This window comes from Blennius ocellaris (assembly GCF_963422515.1).
Source record: "Blennius ocellaris genome assembly, chromosome: 18".
Classification (NCBI taxonomy): domain Eukaryota; kingdom Metazoa; phylum Chordata; class Actinopteri; order Blenniiformes; family Blenniidae; genus Blennius; species Blennius ocellaris.
This window is the reverse complement of record NC_137667.1, coordinates 19,226,368-19,252,229: the sequence shown is the minus strand read 5'-3', so window position 1 is coordinate 19,252,229 and position 25,862 is coordinate 19,226,368. Positions and strand designations below refer to the sequence as shown.

Here is a 25,862-nt window from a genome sequence, read left to right as displayed (position 1 = left end):
CCTCACCTGAAACTCAGAAATGTTCACAAAAACTAAAACTGCTCATAATGTGTTGGTTTGTTAAAAAAAATCATCTTGGTTATTAAAGTATTTTCTGTTTTTAGGGCAAAAAAAGAGCACGAAGGAGAGGTGCCACCAAGAGCCAGGCTCTAAACCCTCCACACACTCCACAACTGCCTGTTAATGGGTAAAGGGGGATGTATTCGCATCTGTAATGAAAAGCTGGACACAATGTGACGATCTGGTCTGGAGGTGTTTCCCTAAAACGGTTGTCGAGTCAGGGGGACAATCTCCGGCTTATATGAGAGGATTTGAGCTGTTTTGTGTAATACCTTGTTGTGGCCGGTAGAGGGCGGCGTTGTCCCGTGCGGCGTACAAATCCGGCCGGACAAGTAGAAGAAGAAGAAGAAGAAGAAGAACTGCTTCCTCCGGTGAGGAGAGCTCACCTTCGTCCGGACATGTCGGCTGACCGAGAGCCCGTCAAAGAGCCGCAGCGACCCGGGGATGGGTTCAAGACTCCGGGGCTGAGGGGGGCCCAGACCACCACCCTGTTCAGAGCCTTCAACCCGGAACTCTTCATCAAACCCGTGAGGCTCCTTCACACAACCACACTGCGGCCGCGCTGCTTCGCACACCTGAGACGAGACACCCCCCCCCCCGAGGTGCTGCGGATCAACTGGTTCCCCTGTTAATCGGTGACCCACCGGCGCATAGTTAACGTTTAATATTATTTTAACCGAATATTCAACCAGCAACCTCTTTGTGCAATTATTTGCTCTGTCAGTCCAAATCTATTTCTGAAGGAAGAGGCGGGAATTAAAAACGTGTTTTTAAAAATCTGATTCATCGATTAATCGAAAAAGCTGACTGATTAAAGTCAAAGTCAAAGTCAGCTTTATTTGTCAAATGTGCTGATATGCGTGACATACAGCCCAGACGAAATTCCGGTCCTCTCAGCCCCACAGTGCAAAGGCTTAATAATATATTAAGAGAAAAATATAAAGACTTAAAAATGTATACATCTAAAATGTATACACCTTATAAACATATAAACAGTAAAGTGGCATGTACAATGTCTCTTTTGAGGTAGAATGTTCATTCAGTGGGGGGGGGGGGGCATAATGTCAGGTGCCGGAGGGGAGGGGGAGTGTAAGGGTGGCTGTGGCAGGGGGCAGAGGCAGAGAGGGGAGGGGGGGCAGAGCAGGGAGGGAGTTGAGTCTCCTGACTGCCTGGTGGCACAAACTGTCTTTGAGCTGCTGGTTTGGGCTCGGAGACTCTGAAGTCTCCTCCCCGACGGCAGCAGGCTGAAGAGGCTGTGGGAGGGGTGGGTGGGGTCACCTGCGATCCTGATGGCTCTGCGGGTGAGGCGGGTGTTGTATATGTCCTGCAGGGGGGGGGGGGGAGAGACACCAATGATCCTCTCGGCTGCCCTCACGATGCGCTGCAGAGTCTTGCGGCAGGATACGGTGCAGGCGCCGTACCACACAGTGATGCAGCTGGAGAGGATGCTTTCCATGGTGCCTCTGTAATCTTTAATCTTTAATCAACTATTAAAATAATTTAGTTGGTGCAGCCCTAATTTAAACCCTGATTAAACTGAAGTGAAAAGTATCTGTCACACACACACACACACACACACACACACACACACACACACACACACACACACACACACACACACACACACACACACACACACACACACACAGGTATTTTTCAGTTCCGTCAACATTCAGATCGTCACCAGAACGTATTAAAAACTCACTCGAATTCAACATATAAAAACAACTTCAACTAAATCGACATATTTTTGATCAATTTGACTTTCTAATCCTGAAGTTTCATAATGTTTTATGGGTAAAAAAAAAAGTTGAGTGAGCAGGAAGAGGGACAGAATTTGATTTGTTTATATAATAAAAATACATGACACACATTTACTATGTTATTGAAATAAATGCAGATGGATAAAATACAATAAATAAGGTGTGGCAGTGTGTAGGAGTATGGTGGTAGGGCGTGAATCTTAATACGATCAAATTTATTTCAGACCAACAGCAAAAAGCTTTGTTATACATATTATTATTATTATATTATACATATTCTATGTTTGTTTGAGGCTGATTGGCCTAAAATAAACACCATGGGAGTTAATTCAACTCTGGGCTTTTTGCTGTGAAGAACACATTTAAAATATAGATTATTATTCCTTCACATTGAAGAGTATAAAGAGATACGCCTTCCCTAAAAGTTTCATTGAGATCTTGATTATTAAAGAAACTACAAGTGTTTTTATGTCAAAAGTTATGTTGGTCAAATTCAGACATTATTCAAGCTTATAAATTTCCATTAAACTTCGGGCAAGTAAACATTTGTCTTGCAAGTAAAAACGTTGTAAGGACCTTAAATGTCTGCTGCCTCTGCAGAACAAACCCGTGATGGCGTTCGGCCTGGTGAGCATCACGCTGTGCGTGGCCTACCTGGGATACCTGCACGCCATGAAGGACAACGACCAGCTGTACGAGGCCGTGGACGGCGAGGGGGAGCGCTACATGAGGAGGAAGACCTCCAAATGGGACTGACTGACTGACTGTGTGTGTGTTAAGTACTGAGACATGTTAATAAAGATGCGTTTTATTTGTTCATTGACGTTGTTTCACCGTTTTTCACATTAGGATAAAACTTAACTCCATTTGAGCCTCTTTTCTGAATCATTTATATGACAAATAGCTGTTAAGTACAGAAAAAGCTAACTCAAAAATAATCCCCCCCCTATTGGTTCGTTGCCGTCTGGCGTGGCGTCCATTCCCCCCATATAGTGCATGCCCCTCTTTTCTAAAATACCACAGTGATGGACGTCTACAGTCACGTTACATCAACCAGTGTGCCGCGGCACACTGGTGTTCCGTGAGATATAGTCAGGTGTGCCATGGGAAATTCTCCAATTTCAGTGTGTTGCAGAGTAATCGTGTATAAATACTCTTCACCAATAGATGGCAGCACACACATTTGTCTGGAAGAAGCAACAAAACAGGCGTCGGTCTGGTTAATCTCCACCACCTGCTGCTCCCATCTTGTATCAAAGTACTGTGTCAGTGACGGTGATGGAGAAGTTTTTGAAAAGGAAGAATGCTAACTCCGAACTGGACCCTGGACAAAATGAGCCCGGGCCTTCAACTTAGTCAGATGAAGGCCCCCAGTATGAGTGGAGGTAAAAAATCAGTTGGAAAGGACAAGACTTTACAGGAGCAGGAGGAACTAACTAAACTGAGACAAAATCGTGGTCTAAAGTTAAGCTTTGCTGATCTGCCTTTGGACAGTTTTTGGTTGGCTACTGCCAAGGAGTACCCCATTCTGGCAAACAAAGCAATTTTGACATTGCTTCCATTTCCCACGACATATCTGTGTGAGGTTCACTTTTCAAGCCTGACTGCTATAAAAAGTAAAAGCAGAGAGAAACTGAGAGCTGTTGAGGAAGTGCTTCATGTTTGTTTGTCTTCTATTCCCGCCAGGATCTCAGTTCTTCATCCATCAGGCCAAGGTTTCACACTGAGTGAGTAAAAATAAAAAAAAGAAATTGGGAAATAATTTTTTCTGTAATTATTTGATTCCCATTGATAAAGCATTGATGAGAATAACTTTATATTGTAAATAGAGGCTACAGAGTTTAACATTTTAATATTTTCGGGTGGTGGTGTGCCTCCAGATTTTTCCAAACAAAAAAAGTGTGCCTTGGCTCAAGAAAGGTTGAAAAACACTGACATAGAGGATCTCCTCTTCAATGGCGGCTTAAAGCTACTTCTTGTTCACCGAACGCTTTAAACTGCTGGTCAAAACCACTGTGATGATGATGATGATGATGATGATGATGATGATGATGGATACCACTGACCCTGGATCAAGCAGGAAAGGAACTGCCCACGTTTGTCGTTACGACTGAACAACCAAGGAAATACCCCAGTGTGGCTCTCCTCTTTGGAGCTCCTCCTGTTGTATCTGCTGCTGAAGCCGGGACCACGTGTCCTGCTGGTCCTGCTGGTCCTGCTGGTCCTGCTGGTCCTGCTGGTCCTGCTGGTCCTGCTGCTTCCCTGTGTCACTCCTGAACACTCACTCTGTCCTGCACCACTGCCTCACTCCTTACCACGCCTCGTGTTTGGTGAGTGAGGTGTTTGTTGGTGAGAGTGAGATGTTTGGGGCGGTGTTGTGTGATGTTTGGGGCCAGTGTTAGGTGATGTATGGGGTGGTGTATTGTGATGTTTGGGGCCAGTGTTAGGTGATGTATGGGGTGGTGTATTGTGATGTTTGGGGCCAGTGTTAGGTGATGTATAGGGTGGTGTATTGTGATGCTTGGGGCCAGTGTTAGGTGATGTATGGGGTGGTGTATTGTGATGTTTGGGGCCAGTGTTAGGTGATGTATGGGGTGGTGTATTGTGATGTTTGGGGCCAGTGTTAGGTGATGTATGGGGTGGTGTATTGTGATGTTTGGGGCCAGTGTTAGGTGATGTATGGGGTGGTGTATTGTGATGTTTGGGGCCAGTGTTAGGTGGTGTGTTGGGGATAAATGAGGAAGGTGCTGGGTGTGACACTGTCGACATGTGAACTGTCAAAATATGTAAAGTGAAAAAGCCTCTACCCCTCTGTCCCTCTCATTATTCATGACTTCTACATGAATCTATCATTGAATATCTTCCTTTTCTCACATCTTCAACTGTAATAAAATTCCTCTCTATTACAGTCTGATGACCAACACATTGACCTCCACAGTGTCTGACCTATCTTGTGGGAGTCCACCGCTCTGGTCAGCCTCTACCTGCCAGCAGCTGTCAATCATTCCACAATGAATGAAGAAAATGAAGAAATGGAAATGGTGTGGTGTTGGGCCTGGGTTTTGTCTGGCCGGGCCTCAAGAAGGACGTCAGGAGCTGGGCAGCCTCCTGTGTGGCGTGTCAGCGGTCCAAGGTACAGCGTCACACCAAAGCCCCCCTAGAGCCGTTCCTGGTCCCGGAACGGAGGTTTGACCATGTGCATCTGGACTTGGGTCCGCTGCCTCCCTCCCAAGGCTTTACTCACCTCCTCACCATGGTGGACAGGACCACCAGGTGGCCAGAGGTGGTCCCGCTGGCTTCAACGACGTTGGCAGAGGTGGCTCGTGCTTTCATAGCCACCTGGGCGGCACGGTTCGGCACGCCATTGGACGTCACTTCGGACAGAGGCTCCCAGTTCACCTCCGAGCTGTGGACAGAGGTGGCGAAAGGCCTGGGAGTGCAGCTGCATCGGACAACGGCATTCAACCCACAGGCCAATGGACTGTGTGAGCGTTTCCATCGCACAATGAAGGCCGCTCTCCGAGCCACACTCACAGACAGCAACTGGGTTGACCGACTGCCATGGGGCCTGCGTTCGGCTGTTGGGCCTGCGTTCGGCTCCGAAGGAAGATCTCCAGTCATCATCTGCGGAGCTGGTGTTGGGGCAGCCACTACGGGTCCCCGGGGAGTTCCTGCCACAGCCATCGGAACCCTGGGGGGTCACAGCGGGACGACCAAGGTTCAACGGGGCAGTCCACACCTTCGACCCGGTCCCAGTTCATCACTGCCTTCCCCGGTCATACGTCCCAAAAAACCTGATGGCAGCCAAATATGTCTTTATCAGGCATGACGCTCACCGTTCCCCACTTCAGCCGCCGTACGACGGCCCCTTTCATGTCCTGGAGGCAGGGACAAAGAACTTTGTGGTGGACATGGGGGGTAAACGGGTCCGGGTTTCACTGGACCGCCTGAAGCCGGCCCACACCATGCCGGAGCAGCCGGTGGAGGTGGCACAGCCCCCAAGACGTGGGCGCCCCCCCAAGTCGTCAGCTGCCACAGCGCCTGCACCTGCAGTGACCCCGGTGCCGGTACCTGCACCTCCTCCTGTGGTGGTGCAACGCAGCCGATATGGTCGGCTGTGCAGACCTCCCAAGTGGGACTAAAGAAAAAAAACAAACAAACAAAAAAAAATCTTGTAATACCATTCTGATTGTTCGGGGGGCCTGTGTGGTGTGCACCTGAGGGGGAGGTTCTCCCAAGCAGAATGGAGTGGGTGTGTCGGTCACGTGGTGTGGTGTTGATAGTGGGAGGTGTTTATAAGGGGAAGTGCGGTGACACTGGGGGTTGGTTATTTGACAGGTGAACTGTCAGACGGTTGGAGAAAATAAAGAAAAAAGCGACTCGACTCCTTCGTCCGTCTCCTCTTTCTCCGCCTCCACAATGGTCCAGTTTACAGCAGCTTAGCACAAACCGGATTGCTTGTAAAGTCGAGTGTCAATAAGTTACTATTCTTAGTTTATCATCTGCAAAATGCACTGGAAAGACACATTACAGACACATTGCTGGGCAGTGAGGGATTGTGAGGAGACCAACCAGGAGGCCCTCAACTATCCACACGTTATCACCGAGCTCCCAAAATAAGTTATTTGTTCCTTCACTAAGACGAAACATCCTCATCAGGAATCTACATTCAGCCTCTTCATCAATTGTTTATTACTCCAAGATATAAACCTCAACTGTGTCTGTGATAAAGTCTCCGGCTCGTCCTCATGTCCTCACCACAATCTCTCCAGCAGCACTTCGTTCCTCTCCCACTGCTGCTCGCGATCCACACAGACCGTGCAAGAAACACGTCATCTGCAGCATCACCACGAGGGGGCGCCCTAATCCAAGAAGTTATCCTCAGTCAGCTGCGATGGCTCAAATGACCGCTGTCGCACCAACAGTGTGTTTTCACCTTCTTACCCCCCCCTCCCAACACACACACACACACACACACACACACACACACACACACACACACACACACACACACACACACACACACACACACACACACACACACACAAGAAGAAAGAAAAATCAAAGGAAAGGAGAAAACGTGTGAGCGCGCGCACGCACACGTCTTCCCCACGGTCGGGCACGCGGACTTAGGGTTGCTGCCGTTTTAAATCCACCTGTTCACACCTCTGTGCGCGCGCCCCGGGCCGAGCGCGCCGCCGCCGCTGCTCCTGCTGCTGGTCGGTTTTTCTGCGCGAGCCGCTCCAGTGAAGCTCTGCGCATCAGGAAGCCAGGAGCTCCAGCGCCTCCTGCACCTCCTGCTCCTCCCGCGCCTCCTTCCCAGCATCGCAAGCGCCGCACGGGGCTCACAGCGGGGGGCTGCTTCCCCCTCCTGCTGCTGCTGCTGCTGGATGGATGGACGGATGGATGGATGGATGGATGGATGGATGGATGGATTACCTTTTCATTCACCTCTCTGACGGTCTTTTCTCTGTGACTAAACGTCCATCTGACTGACTTCAAGGGGTCTCCTCTGGGAGGGGAGGGTGTGAGTCCTTGCCCCCCTTTATACATCTTTTTATTTAATTTTTTTTTTTTTTTTTTTAGCAAATTGTTGCCAAGCCGGTGATCTTTTGGAGGCGGTCATGGTGCCGCTTCGGTTCTCTATGGCACCGTGAGAAGTTTCCTCCGTGGATCCTCTTCTCTTCTCTTCTCTTCTCTTCTCTTCTCTTCTCTTCTCTTCTCTTCTCTTCTCTTCTCTTCTCTTCTCTCCATCCCCCTCAGGCTTTTGTGATTTTTTTTAATTTATTTTTTTTAGATGTTGAAACGCCGGATCGTCCTTTTTTTGGGAAATTATCCTCCTTCTCTCGTTCAATGATGTTCACGTTCGCTGCCTTCTGCTACATGCTGTCTCTGGTTCTCTGCGTCTCCCTCATCTTCTTCGCAATATGGCACGTAAGTACCTCCGCGTTTGCTGTTTTCATTTTTTAAATGAAATGTCAGGGATTGTCTGCGTGCGCGCGTGCGTTATTGGAACAGCAGGCGTGCGTAACGACGCTCGGCATCCCGGAGCACCGGGTCACTTCAACAACACACGTTTCCCTCCGCGGGTCTCATCCGGGTCCTTCAGCTTCACCTCCAGAGGCATCAAGGTGCCGCGACGAGTTGAAGCTGCAGGAACTGATCAATTGATCAGCCTCAATTCCAGATCGATGACACTGTCCTGTGGAGGGTTGTCTCCTCCTGCTCCTCCTCCACCTCCTCCTGCTCCTCCTCCTCCACCTTCACCTTCTCCTCCTGCTCCTGCTCCTGCTCCTATTCATCCTGCTGCTCCTCCTCCACCTCCTCCTGGTCCTCTACCTCCTCCTCCTCCTTCACGTTCTCCTCCTCCTCCTCCTCCTTCACCTCCTCCTGCTGCTCTACCTCCTCCTCCTCCTTTTCCCCCTCCTCCTCCTGCTCCTCTCCCTCCTCCTCCTCCTCCTCCTCCTCCTCTCCCTCCTCCTCTTCATCCTCCTGCTCCTCTTCCTGGTCCTGCTCCTCCTCCTCCCCCTTCTCCTCCCTCTCCTCCTCCCCTGCTCTTCTCTCTCCTCCTCCTGCTCCTCATCTCCCCCTCCTTCTTCTCTCCCTCTTCCCCCTGTGCCTCATCCCCTGCTCCTCCTGCTTCTCCTCCTCCTCCTCCTCCCCCTCCTCCTGCTCCTCCACCTCCTCCTGCTTCTCTCCCTCCTCCTCCTCCTCCTCCTGCTCCTCTCCCTCCCTGCTCCTCCTTCTCCTCCTCCTCCCTTTCTCCTCCTGCTCTTCTCTCTCCTCCTCCTCCTGCTCTTCTCCCTCCTCCTCCTGCTCTTCTCCCTCCTCCTCCTCTCCCTCCTCCTCCTCTTCCTCCTCCTCCTCCTCTTCCTGGTCCTGCTCCTCCTCCTCCCCCTCCTCCTGCTCCTCCACCTCCTCCTGCTTCTCTCCCTCCTCCTCCTCCCCCTCCTCCTGCTCCTCCACCTCCTCCTGCTTCTCTCCCTCCTCCTCCTCCTGCTCCTCTCCCTCCCCTGCTCCTCCTTCTCCTCCTCCTCCTCCCCTTCTCCTCCTGCTCTTCTCTCTCCTCCTCCTCCTGCTCTTCTCCCTCCTCCTCCTCACCCTCCTCCTCTTCCTCCTCCTGCTCCTCTTCCTGGTCCTGCTCCTCCTCCTCCTCCCCCTTCTACTCCCTCTCCTCCTCCTCCTGCTCCTCATCTCCCCTCCTCCTTCTCCTCCTCTTCCCCCTGCTCCTCCCCTTTCTCATCTCCTCTCCTCTCCTCTCCTCTCCTCTCCTCTCCTCTCCTCCTCTTGCTCCTACTCCCCCTGCTCCTCTTCCTGCTCCTCCTCCTCCTCTCCTCTCCTCTCCTCTCCTCTCCTCTCCTCTCCTCTCCTCTCCTCTCCTCTCCTCTCCTCTCCTCTCCTCTCCTCCTCTTCCTCCTCCTCCTCCTCCTGCTCCTCTCCCTCCCTGCTCCTCCTTCTCCTCCTCCTCCTCCCTTTCTCCTCCTGCTCTTCTCTCTCCTCCTCCTCCTGCTCTTCTCCCTCCTCCTCCTCTCCCTCCTCCTCCTCTTCCTCCTCCTCCTCCTCTTCCTGGTCCTGCTCCTGCTCCTCCACCTCCTCCTGCTTCTCTCCCTCCTCCTCCTCCCCCTCCTCCTGCTCCTCTCCCTCCCCTGCTCCTCCTTCTCCTCCTCCTCCCTTTCTCCTCCTGCTCTTCTCTCTCCTCCTCCTCCTGCTCTTCTCCCTCCTCCTCCTGCTCTTCTCCCTCCTCCTCCTCTCCCTCCTCCTCCTCTTCCTCCTCCTCCTCCTCTTCCTGGTCCTGCTCCTCCTCCTCCCCCTCCTCCTGCTCCTCCACCTCCTCCTGCTTCTCTCCCTCCTCCTCCTCCCCCTCCTCCTGCTCCTCCACCTCCTCCTGCTTCTCTCCCTCCTCCTCCTCCTCCTCCTGCTCCTCTCCCTCCCTGCTCCTCCTTCTCCTCCTCCTCCCTTTCTCCTCCTGCTCTTCTCTCTCCTCCTCCTCCTGCTCTTCTCCTCCTCCTCCTCCTCTTCCCCTCCTCCTCCTCTTCCTGGTCCTGCTCCTCCTCCTCCCCCTCCTCTTCCTGGTCCTGCTCCTCCTCCTCCCCCTCCTCCTGCTCCTCCACCGCCTCCTGCTTCTCTCCCTCCTCCTCCTCCCCCTCCTCCTGCTCCTCCACCTCCTCCTGCTTCTCTCCCTCCTCCTCCTCCTGCTCCTCTCCCTCCCCTGCTCCTCCTTCTCCTCCTCCTCCTCCCCTTCTCCTCCTGCTCTTCTCTCTCCTCCTCCTCCTGCTCTTCTCCCTCCTCCTCCTCACCCTCCTCCTCTTCCTCCTCCTGCTCCTCTTCCTGGTCCTGCTCCTCCTCCTCCTCCCCCTTCTACTCCCTCTCCTCCTCCTCCTGCTCCTCATCTCCCCCTCCTCCTTCTCCTCCTCTTCCCCCTGCTCCTCCCCTTTCTCCTCTCCTCTCCTCTCCTCTCCTCTCCTCTCCTCCTCTTGCTCCTACTCCCCCTGCTCCTCTTCCTGCTCCTCCTCCTCCTCTCCTCTCCTCTCCTCTCCTCTCCTCTCCTCTCCTCTCCTCTCCTCTCCTCTCCTCCTCTTCCTCCTCCTCCTCCTCCTCTCCTCCCCCTCACACTCGGCTCTCTCTCCCTGTAATCAAGCTCAGGCTGAGTCTCCACACCAGTGCCATTATGACTGACTGCATTATGATATTTGAATAATCTCATTATTGCTCCTTCATGCGGGGGGAATTTATTTGAAGACAGATTTGGGCCAGGTTCTCCCTTCACTGTTCTAACAACTCTCTTTGCTTGGAAGCAGCATCAGGAGTGATGCACCTGTGATGACTGATCCTCCTGAACCGGCTACTAGTGGCTGTTCAGAGCAGCACCAACAAATACCGGGACACAGCAGGGAGCTCAGCTGCTCACTGCTTCCTACACACATGTAGGAGAATCAGCACAGGGAGCACCGGTCTGTAGAGGTGTGCTGCTGGTCGGAGGACAGGAAGTGGAGCAACGTGGAGGATCGCAGTGGAGCACATCATTCTGGAGCCTCAGCAGGAATCCACCTCGACCAAGCTTCATTTTCTATTCTGCCTAAGATGGCCAAAAAAATGGCTTCTCCTGCTGCTCCTCTTCATCCTCATCCTCATCTGCCTCCTTCTCCTTCTCCTGATTCCTGCTCATGGTGACACACAGAAATACGGCAATAATAAGCCAGGACTCCACACTGGGAAAAAAAACATAATGAGAAGAGAGAGAGACAGAGAGAGAGAGAGAGAGAGAGAGAGAGAGAGAGAGAGAGAGAGAGAGAGAGAGAGAGCTGTGGGGAACATTTGTCTGTCAGTTCCCAGCCTCCTGTTGTTCCTTTAGCCTCCCCCGGCAGAGCCGCTGTGTTTTCACAGAAGTGAGTCGAAACTCAGAATTAACGGCTCGACTCCGCCTGCCGGAGCCGCCGCTCCCTTCAAACAACCCCGCCCGCTCCATCAGCTCGCCCCGGACCACAGCAGGAGGAACTGCAGCATCACCAAGTGTCACTGGAGTCGTTGTGCCGATGGACACTTTCCAGTTTCCCTTCAAAACTGAATCTGTCCTGTCCGGAGCTCTCTGCAGTAAAAGTCCCTCCTCTCTTCCCTGGGAGGTACCAGGGGAGAAGTCTTGAACAGGAAGTGAGGGGGAACCAGGATGGAGTTGGCTATCTTTGGAATCCCGGACAATCATCAATCAGCTTCCTTCTCTTTGGACTGGTGTGTGTGTGCTGAGGTGTGGGGGGAATGAGGAAGGAATCAGAGCGAGAACCTGTGAACTAAAATAAGTCCAAGCTTGACGGGGTGGGTGAAGCTGAGAGGTAATTAACCTGATGTCACGGTACTCACATTTATCTCTTAGACAGAAGTATGTAACTACTTCTGCTTTTAAAAGAACTACACTACTAAAGACTCTTATTCTGCAGCGTTTCAACTCTTCCTCTTGGTCTCGTTGGTCCAGAAATCTCATATTCAAGGTTTCCAGCTCCTCCTTGATTCTCCTCCATTAGAATATTGGATCATAGGAGCTACATTCAGAATCTGCTGTGTCTGTGTGAGCTGGACTGGCTCCGCCCACACATGCCCATCTTGGGAAGAGGAGGAAGTACTTCCTCTCGTGGTGCCATGTGCCAGAGCAGAGCTACCTGATTGTGGGAGGAGTAAAAGGGGAGGATCCTACCTTGATTGTGATTGGCTGAACCCCGGATGACACTCTATAGGGTTTGATTTCTGATTGGCTGGTTGGAGCAACACACTTTTTAAAACCTGGAACAAGCCAGGAGAGAGAGAGGACAAACTGTCTAAACTTCTGGAGCATCGTTCTATGTATGGGGACGATTATTACTTTTGGAAAACCTTTAGAAAGTGGATTCGACATAATATGACTCCTTTTTTTTAAACATTTATTTGATATGTTTTTGCTTTTCTTTCGAACATAGAAAACATTTGCGGCCAAGGATATTTACAATTCCAAAACAGTGTAATATTCACAGTCCCGAAGAGTTTTTGAGGCAATGCCATCTCCCCAGTGTTCCTCTCCTTTTCCTTTGGTAGTCGTTGCATAAAAGTCAAAATTTCCATCCTGTGAATCGGGTTCCTGTTTATTTGTGTAATGTTCTTTTCAGTTCATTTCCATTTCGTCACATTTAAAGGTGAAGGTCAAACAGAAGGAACTATTTTAAATAAACTCAAGAAAGTGAGGCAAATTACACATTTGATGTTTATTCACTTTTAAATACTTCTCGTACAGCATGATGATGAAGGTGTTTTATCGTGAATAACTTGTTGAAGTTGAGAAACATTGATCTTTGGCCATTTATATATATAACAAAAATCAAGTGTAAAACTACATTTATAACTGAACCATATAAGGTAATGTTATTAGTTTACTGTTGGATTTTGGGGAAATAATGTTTTTAGCACTAAAGTTTGTAAATTTGTATAAAAGTACCCAATGATAATTCAATAGTTGCGGTTGTGTTTGAGTGCATCTGATCAAATATTGTGTCAATGTCAATGGCTTCCAATTTTTTATATTTCAAAACAAGTCAGAGGTATTTCAGTCAAAGCAAAGTGGAGAAACAAAATGGTGAGATGTTTGTCATCATCCGATATTCTTGCATAGTCTGACCTGAATCAGTCCTTTTTCAGCGTATAGCAGGTATTCATCATGCACTCAGTGTGTTTATTAATTCCTATAATGGTTAATTCAGACACAATACTAATAATTGAGGAATCTATCAAATATGACCACTGCATGGATAAAGGGTTAAAAAAAAAAAAGATTTAAAGAAAGAAGATATGTTCTTGAAATAAACCCCGTCTCTTCAGATGCATCTTTGGAGCTGCGATGAATTTCTGTCGATGTTTTAAGTGTCTTTATAAAGTGATTTTGTAGTCACATGGCACTCTTGGGGTTAATTTAGAGGTTTTTGAGAATGTTTATGGGGTCAGATCTGGGTTAAGGTGCCGTCAGATCAGACCTGTTTGATCCGGACCAGAGTTCGTTGGCTCCGGTGTGAACGCTCCTCTGGATTCTGATCCGGATCAAACAAGGCAACTCCGGTCCGCCGGACGCCCTGGGTCTCGTTTCACTTGCAGATGAACTGCCTGCAGAGTTTCCAGTGGGTGGAGGGAGAGGAGGTGACGTCGAGCGCAGTGCATTCTGGGTAGTGGGCAAACGAAGCTCAAGGCGTGAATCGGAAGAAGCAGACGGAGAAAGAAAGAGTTGTTAAATATCTGCTGGGCCTACGTAGAGTTGAGAGGAAGACTCGTCGATAGCTGGTCTGAAGACGGTACGTCGCCTTTACTTGTGGCTAACCATTAGCCATGAGCTAATTAGCCCTATTCGCCACCTCCAGCTAAAGGAGTGAAACTTCTTCGAAGTGAGACGTGTTATTCTTTGATTATACTTTTCCTTCTCTCTGCTCAGTGTTTGTTTTGGGCGGCAGCCCCCCCCCACACACACACACACACAACCCAGCAGCTGTTGTAATTGTGTGACGTTGTCCAGCGGTTTGATCCGGTACTCAAGTACAGTGTGAAAGCAAATAAACCTGAAGTCAGAGTTTCCTTTACTGGTTTAGCCCATGAAATGATGTTGACTGTCCCTTTTAGACCAACTCAAAATTTATTTTTTTTAAATCTACATTCCTCTTAAATCAGACATACGCTCCTGGTTTTCTTGGATCTCGAGGGTAATGTTACGACAGACATGGACTACTCGTCCTATGGGATTGACAAACATTGATAATGTGTCTGTGGTGGTATTCTCACAGTGGCACATGATGACACTCCAGATGCAGAATTAATGTGTTCGTCATGAAAAATACAACTGCACATCACCTCTGAGAGCACTCCCATAAACGATTGCGACGCCAATTTAATTAGCGTACAGGGTGAACTGTGACCTCCCCTGAGTGCTACAGATGAGGGAGGATCCCACTATGCTCCAGTGATTCCCCTCCTCCCCTGCTGCAGGCCTCCAAGTGGGCAGGGCTGGCAGCGGCCCAGAAGCTTCCCTGATAGACTGGAAAACCCCGAGCTGCTGTTCTGATGGAGAGGTCGTCTTGGCAAGCGTGAGACCAGGGCAGAATGCCAGATCAACTTCTGGACCCACTCAGTGAGAGCTCCTACAGGGTTGTGCCATCACGGGCATTCAGATCCCATTAACATCCTTTTTAAGATTCTACTCCTAATCATTGACCAATATATTTCCCGTCAGATAAATCGGGCCAAACTGCTTTTTACCTTGTGCTGTAGTTCAGTTATAAACAATAACAGTTTTAGGGTCGCCTATTCACTGTTTACCATTTATTTATCACCAGAAAAACAAACAAGATCCTTGTGAAATGTTTCAATTTAATGTCCAGGATTGACCTCAGGTTGGATCTGATCCTCCTCTCTTTGGGCTTTTCCAGCAAAAAGAACCAGGTGCTAGTTCAGGGCCGGTTGTTAAATGAGCAGCTGCCAAGAAGCGGTTGTGTTTCCATGGTCAGGGAGCCAGTGAATGCTATGATCACTGATTTCACCAATGTAGCGCCGGTAGGATCCAGGAACCAGGAGACGGACTGTAACAGTGGTTTGGTCCAGGAACCAGGAGACAGACTGTAACAGTGGTTTGGTCCAGGAACCAGGAGACGGACTGTAACAGTGGTTTGGTTCAAGAATCAGGAGACGGACTGTAACAGTGGTTTGGTCCAGGAACCAGGAGATGGACTGTAAGAGTGGTTGGGTTCAGGAACCAGGAGACAGACTATAACAGTGGTTTGGTCCAGGAACCAGGAGACGGACTGTAACAGTGGTTTGGTCCAGGAACCAGGAGACAGACTGTAAGAGTGGTTTGGTCCAGGAACCAGGAGACAGACTGTAACAATGGTTTGGTCCAGGAACCAGGAGACAGAGTGTAATGGTGGTTTGGTCCAGGTCGCTCCATCTAGTCTGTCCTGAACCTCGGATTCAGACCAAAGAGACAGAAAACATTGAGTCTCCTTGTCGCTCTATTGGTGTTTTTTCACATCTGTCCTGCTTTAGTCCGGAGCCCCGGAGTGGCCAGAGAGAAAGGAAAACAATAATAAAAACATGTGAATGAGCTTATTTTTCAACATTTGGGCATTACATAGTGAATTTCTGCTCCTTTCACTTTATTTCTGGACGTGTCTGAACCAAACGCTTCAACATCAGGAGGACTGGAGGTGTAAATGGTAAATGGACTTCGCTTAAATAGCGCCTTTCTTCTGTGTGAGCAGCCCCCAAAGCGTTTTACATGGTTCATCACATTCACTCATTCACACACACAATCACACACCATTGGAGGATGCAACCATGCAAGGCGCTGTCACTCCATTGGGAGCAGTTTGGGGTTCAGTGGCTTCCCCAAGGACACTTCGGCATGTTGGAATGCAGAAATGGGAATCCAACCTGCAACCTTCCGAATAGCAGATCTACAGCCGTTTCCAATGGCAACCTATTTAAACAGACACGAAAGTTCTCTTTCACATGAAGCCATCAAAAGGCTCATTTTCTGGCAAAAAAAAAGCAGTGGACACAGGGACAACAATGTCGTTAGTATGCCGGGCCACGCGAGGGCGCTGTGGCTTGATTTTGTAATAAAATCACACAGACATGTGCAGAAAAGAATACGCTATAAAGGGGCCATGAGGAGGCGGTCCTTTCTTCTCATGATTTTTTTTAAATTGCACAAGTCATTTATTGTATTAGCAGTATTGTCTAAGTTATAATACAAATATTGCGATTTGTTGTCAATAGCAACGCCATAGCAACCGGAGAAAAACCCTTGGTTTGGTGGGAAAGTTGAATGAATGTATGCCGAAATGAAAAAAAAAAAAAAAAGCATGGATGGTAAGTATAAAATGAAAATAAAGTCACGGTCTTATCTTAAAATATAGCAATTTCCTGTGCTGATAGAAGAGCTGTCTGCCGTGTTGTGTCTTCCGGTCGGGACGAACTCTGCAGTCGTCTGCAGAAATAAATAGGCCGACGAAATGTAGCCTCGTTACACATTCAGAGCTCTTCTCAGCGGTGGACAAACGTATTATGATTCGGAGTGAGACTGGGTTGTTGTACGAGGCTGCTGGTGATAAACAAATTTACCTTGTATTTACCTTCCTCTTCTCCTTCACCTTCTGCCTTCCCACCCTCCGCCCATTCATTCTCCTGTTCCATCCCGCGAAGCAGATGCTGCCTTGAATAACGCCGAGGTGATGCTGCACATTGGGATTTCACCAACGCTCCTGGATGAGGTTCAGAGAGGAGCGAGGTTTTTTTTTTTTCCAGCAGGCGCGGGATTGTGTACAATTAGAACCGTGAAAAATCCTCATTTATCACCGTGAAACAAGTTTCCTTCTTCTGGAGGAACGTGAGTCTGGATGAGAGCAGATAGTGTTTGAGTGCCAGGAGAAGGTTTTTTTTTTTCTCTGCCCATGTAAATACATGAAAAAAAGTGATTAAAAGTGTGTCGCATCAAAACACTTTGACAGCAAAGGTGACTCGAAATCTGCAGCCTGTCGGAGGGAAGGGAGACTGGCCGCAAACCGGAGGGAAAGGGAGTCGCAAAGTCGGGGGAGATCAAAGGATGAGGCAGAAGGAGAGATTGATGACAGCAGCAGAGGGAGCGATGAAAGGAAGGAAGGCGAGAATCCACTCAGTCAGACTGATTGGCCTGCAGAACAGGTGACTGGAGCAGAATGCAAAATGATGAAGGGGGGGATATTAAAAATATGTGGAGAAAGGGCAGATCTAAAGCTGCGAGTCGGCAGCCGGCAGATCAAAGAGGGAGAGGAATGAAGTCTCTGCAGCGTGGAGGAAGGGAGTCCTGATATCAAGCTTCTCTCAAGGAGTGTGTGAGTGTGACCGTCCTGATTCAACTGATGGAAGAGATTGAGTGAAAGCATTAACCTGAGAAACCCACCCCGTTCAGACCCCTTGAGGAAAAGTTGTTGTTTGCTCTCGTCTTCAAAGCACTGAAACAATAACCAACCTGGACGAGCTTTCAGGACCCTGTTGTTCAAAACTGGCTTATTTTAACCACCGAAGCTCTAACCCGCCGGTTCAATCCTTAAATAGGCATTGTTTAAAACATGGTTAGTCGTCCCGTTAGCTAACGTCGCCGTCAAAGTTAACAGTGAGGTTAGTGAGGCCCAAGGCTCCGCCCACATTCAAGTCTCCATCCTTTCACGTTTTGTCTAAAGCATTGTGGTGGACGGCAGTGCAGTGTTTTTATCTGGGCTATAAAACTACCAAACATGACAAACTACGCTGCTACCAGGATATTAAAGTGGAACATGAAAACTGAGCTGGATGATTGATCATGTTGCCTCGTCTTTTTTAATTTGGACCCGAGAGAACAATATAGAAAGTGACTGCACGAAGACCCTGGACTGGACGTAGAGAAAAAAAAATAGTAACGTGTGGGAACGAGAATATAAGTCATTACCTCAAATTAATGAAGCAAGGGATTCTTTACTTGTGGCCACGGAGGGAGAGTCTGCATGAGGCTGCGCTATTAGACGCTCCACAGAACTTCTTTATAATGAAGCAATACCTTTGGTTCATCAGTAACTACTAAACAAAGTACATCCTACTGTTCATGGAAGCTTGGATTTTTTTGAGGCTCCAACCTGGTCCCACCAAGCAAGGAGGTTATAGAGAATTTATACCAGTTTTATTTTGATATTTCATTATATTTTGCACCAGAATGTTACATTAAAATTGACTTTATATGGAGATTGTAATCATTTTCAGTACTAACTGTTTGATCTTGTAAAAATATAGACAATTTCATTTCACACACTGTGACCACAACAAAGAAAAACCCTTAATAGCAATGCTAAACCCTCATAAATAATGCTAAACCATTATTAATAATGCTGAACCATCATTAATCATGCTAAAGTCTTATTAATAATGCCAAACTGTCATTAATAATGCTAAACCCTGGTCTAAACTGAGTCCAAGGCAGAACCAGAGGCGTTCATTTAGGAAGGATTGGTTGAACAGCTTGATAGTCAGAATCCATGTTTCCAAGGTGAATTAACAGATGCCACAGTTTTCCTCTTGGATCTGACAATAAAGATTTAATATCCATTAAATGTGATGCACAAAAACAAAAGGAAGGCTTGAAGGAGAAGGAGGACGATATTCACGGAGTGAATGCAGTGCGATGCCTCATCAGTAGTATCTGCTTATGCCGTATAGTCTGTGTGGTGTTATGTTATTGTTGGTTGCCCTGCTCCCCAGTGCCCCTGAGCTGGAGAGCAGCTTGTGTTCGGAGAGCAGCAATGCATACAATTGATTGTAATCGCAACCAAGCAAGCAGTCAACATGGCTTTGTGGCAGCGGGAGGCGGAGGCTAATGGAGGTGGTGTTGAGTGTATAGTTGGGCTGCTCAGCATCGATCCACGTGTTCATTAACCCCTGCTGCCTTCCTCATCCATCATCCTGACTCGTCTGCCGCTGTTGTTGTGCTGCACATAGAGTCCCTGGAGGATGAGGGGGGGGGGCTCTCTCTCCTCCTCCTCCTCCTCCTCTTCCTCTTCCTCTCCCCCTCTCTGTGTTCCACTCCGCTCGCTGTTCAGAGACGATGCTTGTCAGGTAATTAGACCTGCTCATTTTAAAGTCTGCCATCGCAACATCTTTGCTCTCGGTTTGAAATGTGTCAGTTTCAAACTCACTGACCCAGTCGTGTCAGTTCTAGAAAGCCAGGGTTCAAGGCTCGAAGCTTTTTTGTGAATTGTAAGAAGGTTTTGCGTGGCTTGTCTCCTCCAACCTTGGGAAGTTTGATGTCCAGGGACGATTCACTGGTGAAACCATCTGGAGAGGCCAAGTGGTGGAAAGCCTGCGAGAATTTGTGCATTAAAATCAAGCGGATGTGCATTGATTTTTACAAAGAACTACAAAACAACAATCTGTTGTCAGTGTACTCGAAGCAAATAGGAAGGAAGACCTGAAGTCGGGCAGAGTGTGTTTAAATGAGTATGTATCGATCTGTCCAGACAATGAGCCGTTCAGGAGCAGGACACCGTCCACAGGCCCAAGATAATCACAGACACAAAGACGCTCTCATTCACCCCAGGGGGCCGAGGATTGGGTTTTTAAAGGGACCAATTCATCTTGCAGTCGTTTTTTTAGCAAAGAGAAAGGTGGGGATTCTACCTGTACGGCTCTCACCTGGCGCAGCCAACAGCATGTCACAAAATATTCAATAAGAAAATATTGATAGGTACTGTGTAAGGATGTCCGATTATATCGGAGGGCCGATATCATCGGCCGATATTGACTTAAAAATGTAATATTTGCCTGCACCAGTGTTGACAGTGAACCAGTGTTCAGCACTGGTGCCCACATCATTGATGAGAAGAGAAATCGCATACATTGCGACAATGCTGAGATGCTTGTATTCATACAGAACAATCTCCCTCTTACACATGAGGACATGGGGAAAAAGAAATAGACCAGTTATATGGACGAGTCAACTTCAGTCTTTGTTTTTGTTGCACTTTAAAGGAGGGCTGTTTTAATTTTGTGAGCATTTCTGTGCCTTTCTTGTTTATATTTGCACTATTTTGTTACTCTTAAAAGAGATTGAGCCCAGTTTGAGTCTATTATTTGACAAGTTATGGCCAGTTATTCATTCATTGACTGTTTACAACTAATGGACTGAAGATATGCCTCTTCCTTTTTTTTATATTGTCTGTGGTGTTGTTGAGTTTGTTGTTGAGGTTTCTCTCTAACACTAAATAAATATGGCACTTTTTTCCATCATTTAAGTTGTTGTTCTCTTATTTTTCTCAGTGTGTACATTTGGAAAGCCATGTTTGATTCACATATGCATCCAGTGGGGCATCACAATAAAATTAGGCATAATGTGTTCATTCCACAGTAGGAGATATTTTATGTTGTTGTTACCTAACAGTTTTGATGTAAAAAGCCAGCAAATATCGGTATCGGTGATATCGGTATCGGAAATTAAGAGTTGGACAATATCGGAATATCGGATATCGGTAGAAAAGCCAATGTCGAGCATCCCTAGTACTGTGTACTCCCAGCTCACCAGAAGTATTTCCTTCTCAAGTCTTACGCCGCATTATTGGATGTGTGTTTCAGTGACGGCAGTATGGACCCAGTCTCAGACAGAATTCAGTGTTTCTAAGTATTCACTGTGTGGAAAACTATTTAAAACCTTTTTATTTTTTATTTTATTTATTTATTTATTTTAAATTCAAATGAATGAAAACCACAGGTCATTTGAGACACATCCTCTCCCTCTGAAGGTGCAGGCCAAAGAGACTGCAATAATCTGTCGATTCCAACCTGCTAGGCTGGTGCTGCTACAGTCAGTGTTTCCATGGCAACATGACTCCAGCAAATGATTTCAGGACACACACACACACACACACACACACACACACACACTCCACTCTTCCATCCCCAGCTCATCATTTGCTTTGCCGAGGCTTCTGACAGGTGAATTATGCATTAAGCATACAGTAAAAACGCTGACGTGAGAGTTTTTCCAAAGGAAGGATTAGTTTCATTCGATCTGGTCACACTAGCTGGAGGTGTGGACTTCCTGGTCCAGCTGTTTGTGCACGTCCAGGTGTTGGACTCCGGTTCATCAATAGATTAACAGTAAAGCACAAGCTGCACATGGACATGTACATAGTGAGCTGCTGGAAGCAGCAAAAACATCATGTGATGTCAGAATCCATGCGTCCACAGCTCAGAAATAAGTGATTATGTTATTAAGATATTTCACTTTTTGGTGAAATGAATGGAAAAGGTAAAAAGTTGATGGGACCTTGATATGACATCATGAAAGTGGGACAAGAAGAATGACGATTGTCTTATCTCAATCAATCTTCTTTAAACAACCACCAGTAGTTGGTGTGTTTGACCTTTGACCTTCAGTGGCAAGGTTCTGTAGATCAGTCGTGAGGAGCGGTCTCAATCTCAGGATGTCACAATATAGACTAGAGCCTCATCATGACTAGAGCCTCACCATGACTAGAACCTCACCATGACTAGAACCTTACCATAAGCCACATCATGACTAGAGCCTCACCATGATGAGAACCTCATCATGACTAGAACCTCACCATGACTAGAGCCTCACCATGATGAGAACCTCATCATGACTAGAACCTCACTATGACTAGAACCTCACCATGACTGGAGCCTCATCATGACTAGAGCCTCACCATGACTAGAACCTCACCATGACTAGAACCTTACCATGAGCCACATCATGACTAGAGCCTCACCATGATGAGAACATCATCATGACTAGAACCTTACCATGAGCCACATCATGACTAGAGCCTCACCATGATGAGAACCTCATCATGACTAGAACCTCACCATGACGAGAGCCTCACCATGATGAGAACCTCATCATGACTAGAACCTCACTATGACTAGAACCTCACCATGACTGGAGCCTCATCATGACTAAAGCCTCACTATGATGAGAACCTCACCATGACTAGAGCCTCATCATGACTAGAACCTCATCATGACTAGAGCCTCACTATGACTAGAACCTCACCATGACTGGAGCCTCATCATGACTAGAGCCTCACTATGACTAGAACCTCACCATGACTAGAACCTCATCATGACTAGAACCTCACCATGACTAGAGCCTCATCATGACGAGAGCCTCATCATGACTAGAACCTCATCATGACTAGAGCCTCATCATGACTAGAACCTCATCTTGACTAGAGCCTCATCATGACTAGAGCCTCATCATGACGAGAGCCTCACTATGACTAGAACCTCACCATGACTAGAGCCTCATCGTGACTAGAACCTCACTATGACTAGAACCTCACCATGACTAGAACCTCATCATGACTAGAGCCTCACCATGACTAGAGCCTCATCATGACTAGGGCCTCACCATGACTAGAACCTCACCATGACGAGAGCCTCACCATGACTAGAGCCTCACCATGACTAGAGCCTCATCGTGACTAGAGCCTCACCGTGACTAGAGCCTCATCATGACTAGAACCTCACCATGACTAGAGCCTCATCATGACTAGAGCCTCACCATGACTAGAGCCTCACCATGACTAGAGCCTCATCATGACTAGAGCCTCATCATGACTAGGGCCTCACCATGACTAGAGCCTCATCATGACTAGAGCCTCATCATGACTAAGGCCTCACCATGACTAGAACCTTACCATAAGCCACATCATGACTAGAGCCTCACCATGATGAGAACCTCATCATGACTAGAACCTCACCATGACTAGAGCCTCACCATGATGAGAACCTCATCATGACTAGAACCTCACTATGACTAGAACCTCACCATGACTGGAGCCTCATCATGACTAGAGCCTCACCATGACTAGAACCTCACCATGACTAGAACCTTACCATGAGCCACATCATGACTAGAGCCTCACCATGATGAGAACATCATCATGACTAGAACCTTACCATGAGCCACATCATGACTAGAGCCTCACCATGATGAGAACCTCATCATGACTAGAACCTCACCATGACGAGAGCCTCACCATGATGAGAACCTCATCATGACTAGAACCTCACTATGACTAGAACCTCACCATGACTGGAGCCTCATCATGACTAAAGCCTCACTATGATGAGAACCTCACCATGACTAGAGCCTCATCATGACTAGAACCTCATCATGACTAGAGCCTCACTATGACTAGAACCTCACCATGACTGGAGCCTCATCATGACTAGAGCCTCACTATGACTAGAACCTCACCATGACTAGAACCTCATCATGACTAGAACCTCACCATGACTAGAGCCTCATCATGACGAGAGCCTCATCATGACTAGAACCTCATCATGACTAGAGCCTCATCATGACTAGAACCTCATCTTGACTAGAGCCTCATCATGACTAGAGCCTCATCATGACGAGAGCCTCACTATGACTAGAACCTCACCATGACTAGAGCCTCATCGTGACTAGAACCTCACTATGACTAGAACCTCACCATGACTAGAGCCTCACCATGACTAGAGCCTCATCATGACTAGGGCCTCACCATGACTAGAACCTCACCATGACGAGAGCCTCACCATGACTAGAGCCTCACCATGACTAGAGCCTCATCGTGACTAGAGCCTCACCGTGACTAGAGCCTCATCATGACTAGAACCTCACCATGACTAGAGCCTCATCATGACTAGAGCCTCACCATGACTAGAGCCTCACCATGACTAGAGCCTCATCATGACTAGAGCCTCATCATGACTAGGGCCTCACCATGACTAGAGCCTCATCATGACTAGAGCCTCATCATGACTAAGGCCTCACCACGACTAGAACCTCACCATGACAAGAGCCTCACCATGACTAGAGCTTCACCATGACTAGAACCTCACCATGACTAGAGCCTCATCATGACTAGAGCCTCACCATGACTAGAGCCTCATCATGACTAGAACCTCACCATGACTGGTGAAAGCGCTAGCATAGCTGTTAACAGTCGTCTCCTCCACTTCCTGGATAAAGTCTGTTTTAAGGGTACTCTTTTTTTGCCGGCATGATTCCTGCGGTCTCTCTCTAAATCTATTGCAGATTCTTCTTCAGGGCCTATAAAAGGATCATATACAGGAGCTTTTATATTTTGTCAGAATGTTGCCTGGAGGCCACAACAGTACGTGTCTCGCTCAGCTCCAGAACCACGCCCCCCTGCATTTAATCTTAACTCCATTAATTTTCTAAATCTTTGAGTTTTAATCCCTCAATTTCATTAAAGAGCCAATCCAATCAGCTTCTTTTCAAGGAGTTCTCGACTGCATTGCTTAATTATATTCAACCAAACGACACAAAGCCACGAGTTCCTTGCCTTTGAGATTTGATCCCACCGTGTGAAGTGTGAGACACCAAACGCACTTGGTTGAGCTTCAACACGACATTCAGGACACATTCTGCCTCGTGGCCTCGTGTTCAAACAGCACTGAGGGAGAACGGTGAGCAGCCGTGCATTGGTAACTGCGTGATTTGTTTGGAGCGGCTGAGCTGCTGCTCATGCAGGTTGCGATTAGAGTTTTGCAGGAGATCAACCAGGAATAACGCGACCAACGTCAAACAAGGGCATTCAGACGAGGGTTTTTATGTAATACGATGGAAAGTATTGTTTGTTTTTTTGGGGAGTGATGGGACGGAGTGCTGATCCGGCCCAGCACAACAGGAGTGTCATCCCATCAAACACACGTTCCAACTAATACGTCCAGATATGGCTAAAAACAACCCCAAAAATAACCACAATGTGGGGGATTATGATCTGCTTCTACGTTGAAGTTGAGATGAGGTGGAGAAAAAGAGAGAAAGACTAGCAGCATCTCCGCTAAAGGTTGAAATGAAACGGGTTAAAAACAGATCGTGAACAATGTGGCTGTTTCCTCTTGTTAATCACATGACAGTAAATCACATTACACACTACAATTAAATCCACCATCAACAGTCAATCCAATATTATCGTCCAATATTCAGCATCCTGCTACGTGATCAGCTTTCAGTTCAATTCAACTTTATTTATAAAGTGTCATCAACACAGTCACTTCTAGGAGCTTTTAACAGATTAACAAATCCACACCAACCGGAAGAAACCTGCAGAACCAGGCTCAGAGGACCAGAAACCTGCAGAACCAGACTCAGAGGATGAGAAACCTGCAGAACCAGAGTCAGAAGAGGAGAAACCTGTAGAACCAGATGCAGAGGAGGAGACTTTCTACAGAACCAGACTCAGAGGAGGAGAAACCAGCAGAACCCGACTCAAAGAAGGATAAACCTGCAGAACCAGGCTCAGAGGACCAGAAACCTGCAGAACCAGGTTCAGAGGACAAGAAACCTGCAGAAGCAGACTCACAGGAGGAGACTTCCTGTACAACCAGACTCAGACTCAGAGGAACCTTCAGAATCAGACTCAGAGAAGGAGAAACCTGCAGAACCAGGCTCAGAAGATGAGAAACCTGCAGAATCAGACTCACAGTAGGAGACTTCCTGCAGAACCAGACTCAGAGGAGGTGGGTTTCTGCCGTCACGGAGAGGATAGAGGAGAGGAAATGAGGACAGGCAGATAGGGGGAGGAAACAGACCCTGGTTCAGGCAGGGAGGAGGAAACAGATACTGAAGCTTTGAAGTGTGTGCAGTTAATACTAGGTATGGACAGTTGTAGAGGAAGTACTGAAGCTCAGTACTCAAGTAAAAGTACAGATAATTGACAAAATATATACAAAAAGTAGAACTACATTAACAATCCTCCTTCACCTGATGTGAAGTAGGTGAGTTGACCTAAATGTACTTTAAGTATTAAAAGTAAAAGTACTCATATAGTGGGTTGTCTATTCATGTCCAGTTCAATAAAACAGAGTATGGTGCTGTGTTACCTCGGTAGAAAACTAATCATTGCCAACAGCGCCCCCTACCAACACTCAACGCTGGAAAGCCAAAGGCGTTTTTACCGGCCACGGGGTCAAACGGTCATCAGTGTGTGAAGGACATGGATA

General features: G+C 47.7%; 2 protein-coding genes across 4 annotated transcripts in view; both read left to right on the top strand.

The window, feature by feature from the left end:
* Window positions 1-416: 416 nt before the first annotated feature.
* On the top strand, window positions 417-4,777 carry smim8 (small integral membrane protein 8). 2 transcript variants are annotated; one of them, XR_013937010.1, is made up of 4 exons: window positions 417-587; window positions 2,424-2,591; window positions 3,510-3,550; window positions 4,733-4,777. XR_013937010.1 is itself a non-coding variant. In XM_080513566.1 (2 exons), exons 1-2 carry the CDS (start codon window positions 459-461, stop codon window positions 2,577-2,579), a joined length of 285 nt encoding a protein of 94 aa, XP_080369692.1. In that variant the 5' UTR covers window positions 417-458; the 3' UTR covers window positions 2,580-2,640. The 2 variants fall into 2 exon arrangements, 1 of the variants encoding a protein (XP_080369692.1); XM_080513566.1 differs by lacking the exons at window positions 3,510-3,550; window positions 4,733-4,777 and having other exon boundaries at window positions 2,424-2,640.
* Window positions 4,778-7,676: 2,899 nt separating this feature from the next.
* cnih3 (cornichon family AMPA receptor auxiliary protein 3) overlaps window positions 7,677-25,862 on the top strand; it is a gene marked incomplete at both ends in the record, with an annotated part of 76,941 nt that continues 58,755 nt past the window's right edge. For both annotated transcript variants that reach the window (XM_080514525.1, XM_080514526.1), the window contains one exon: window positions 7,677-7,757. In XM_080514525.1, the coding sequence (XP_080370651.1) occupies window positions 7,677-7,757 (81 nt within the window). The remainder of the gene's footprint in view (window positions 7,758-25,862) is intronic.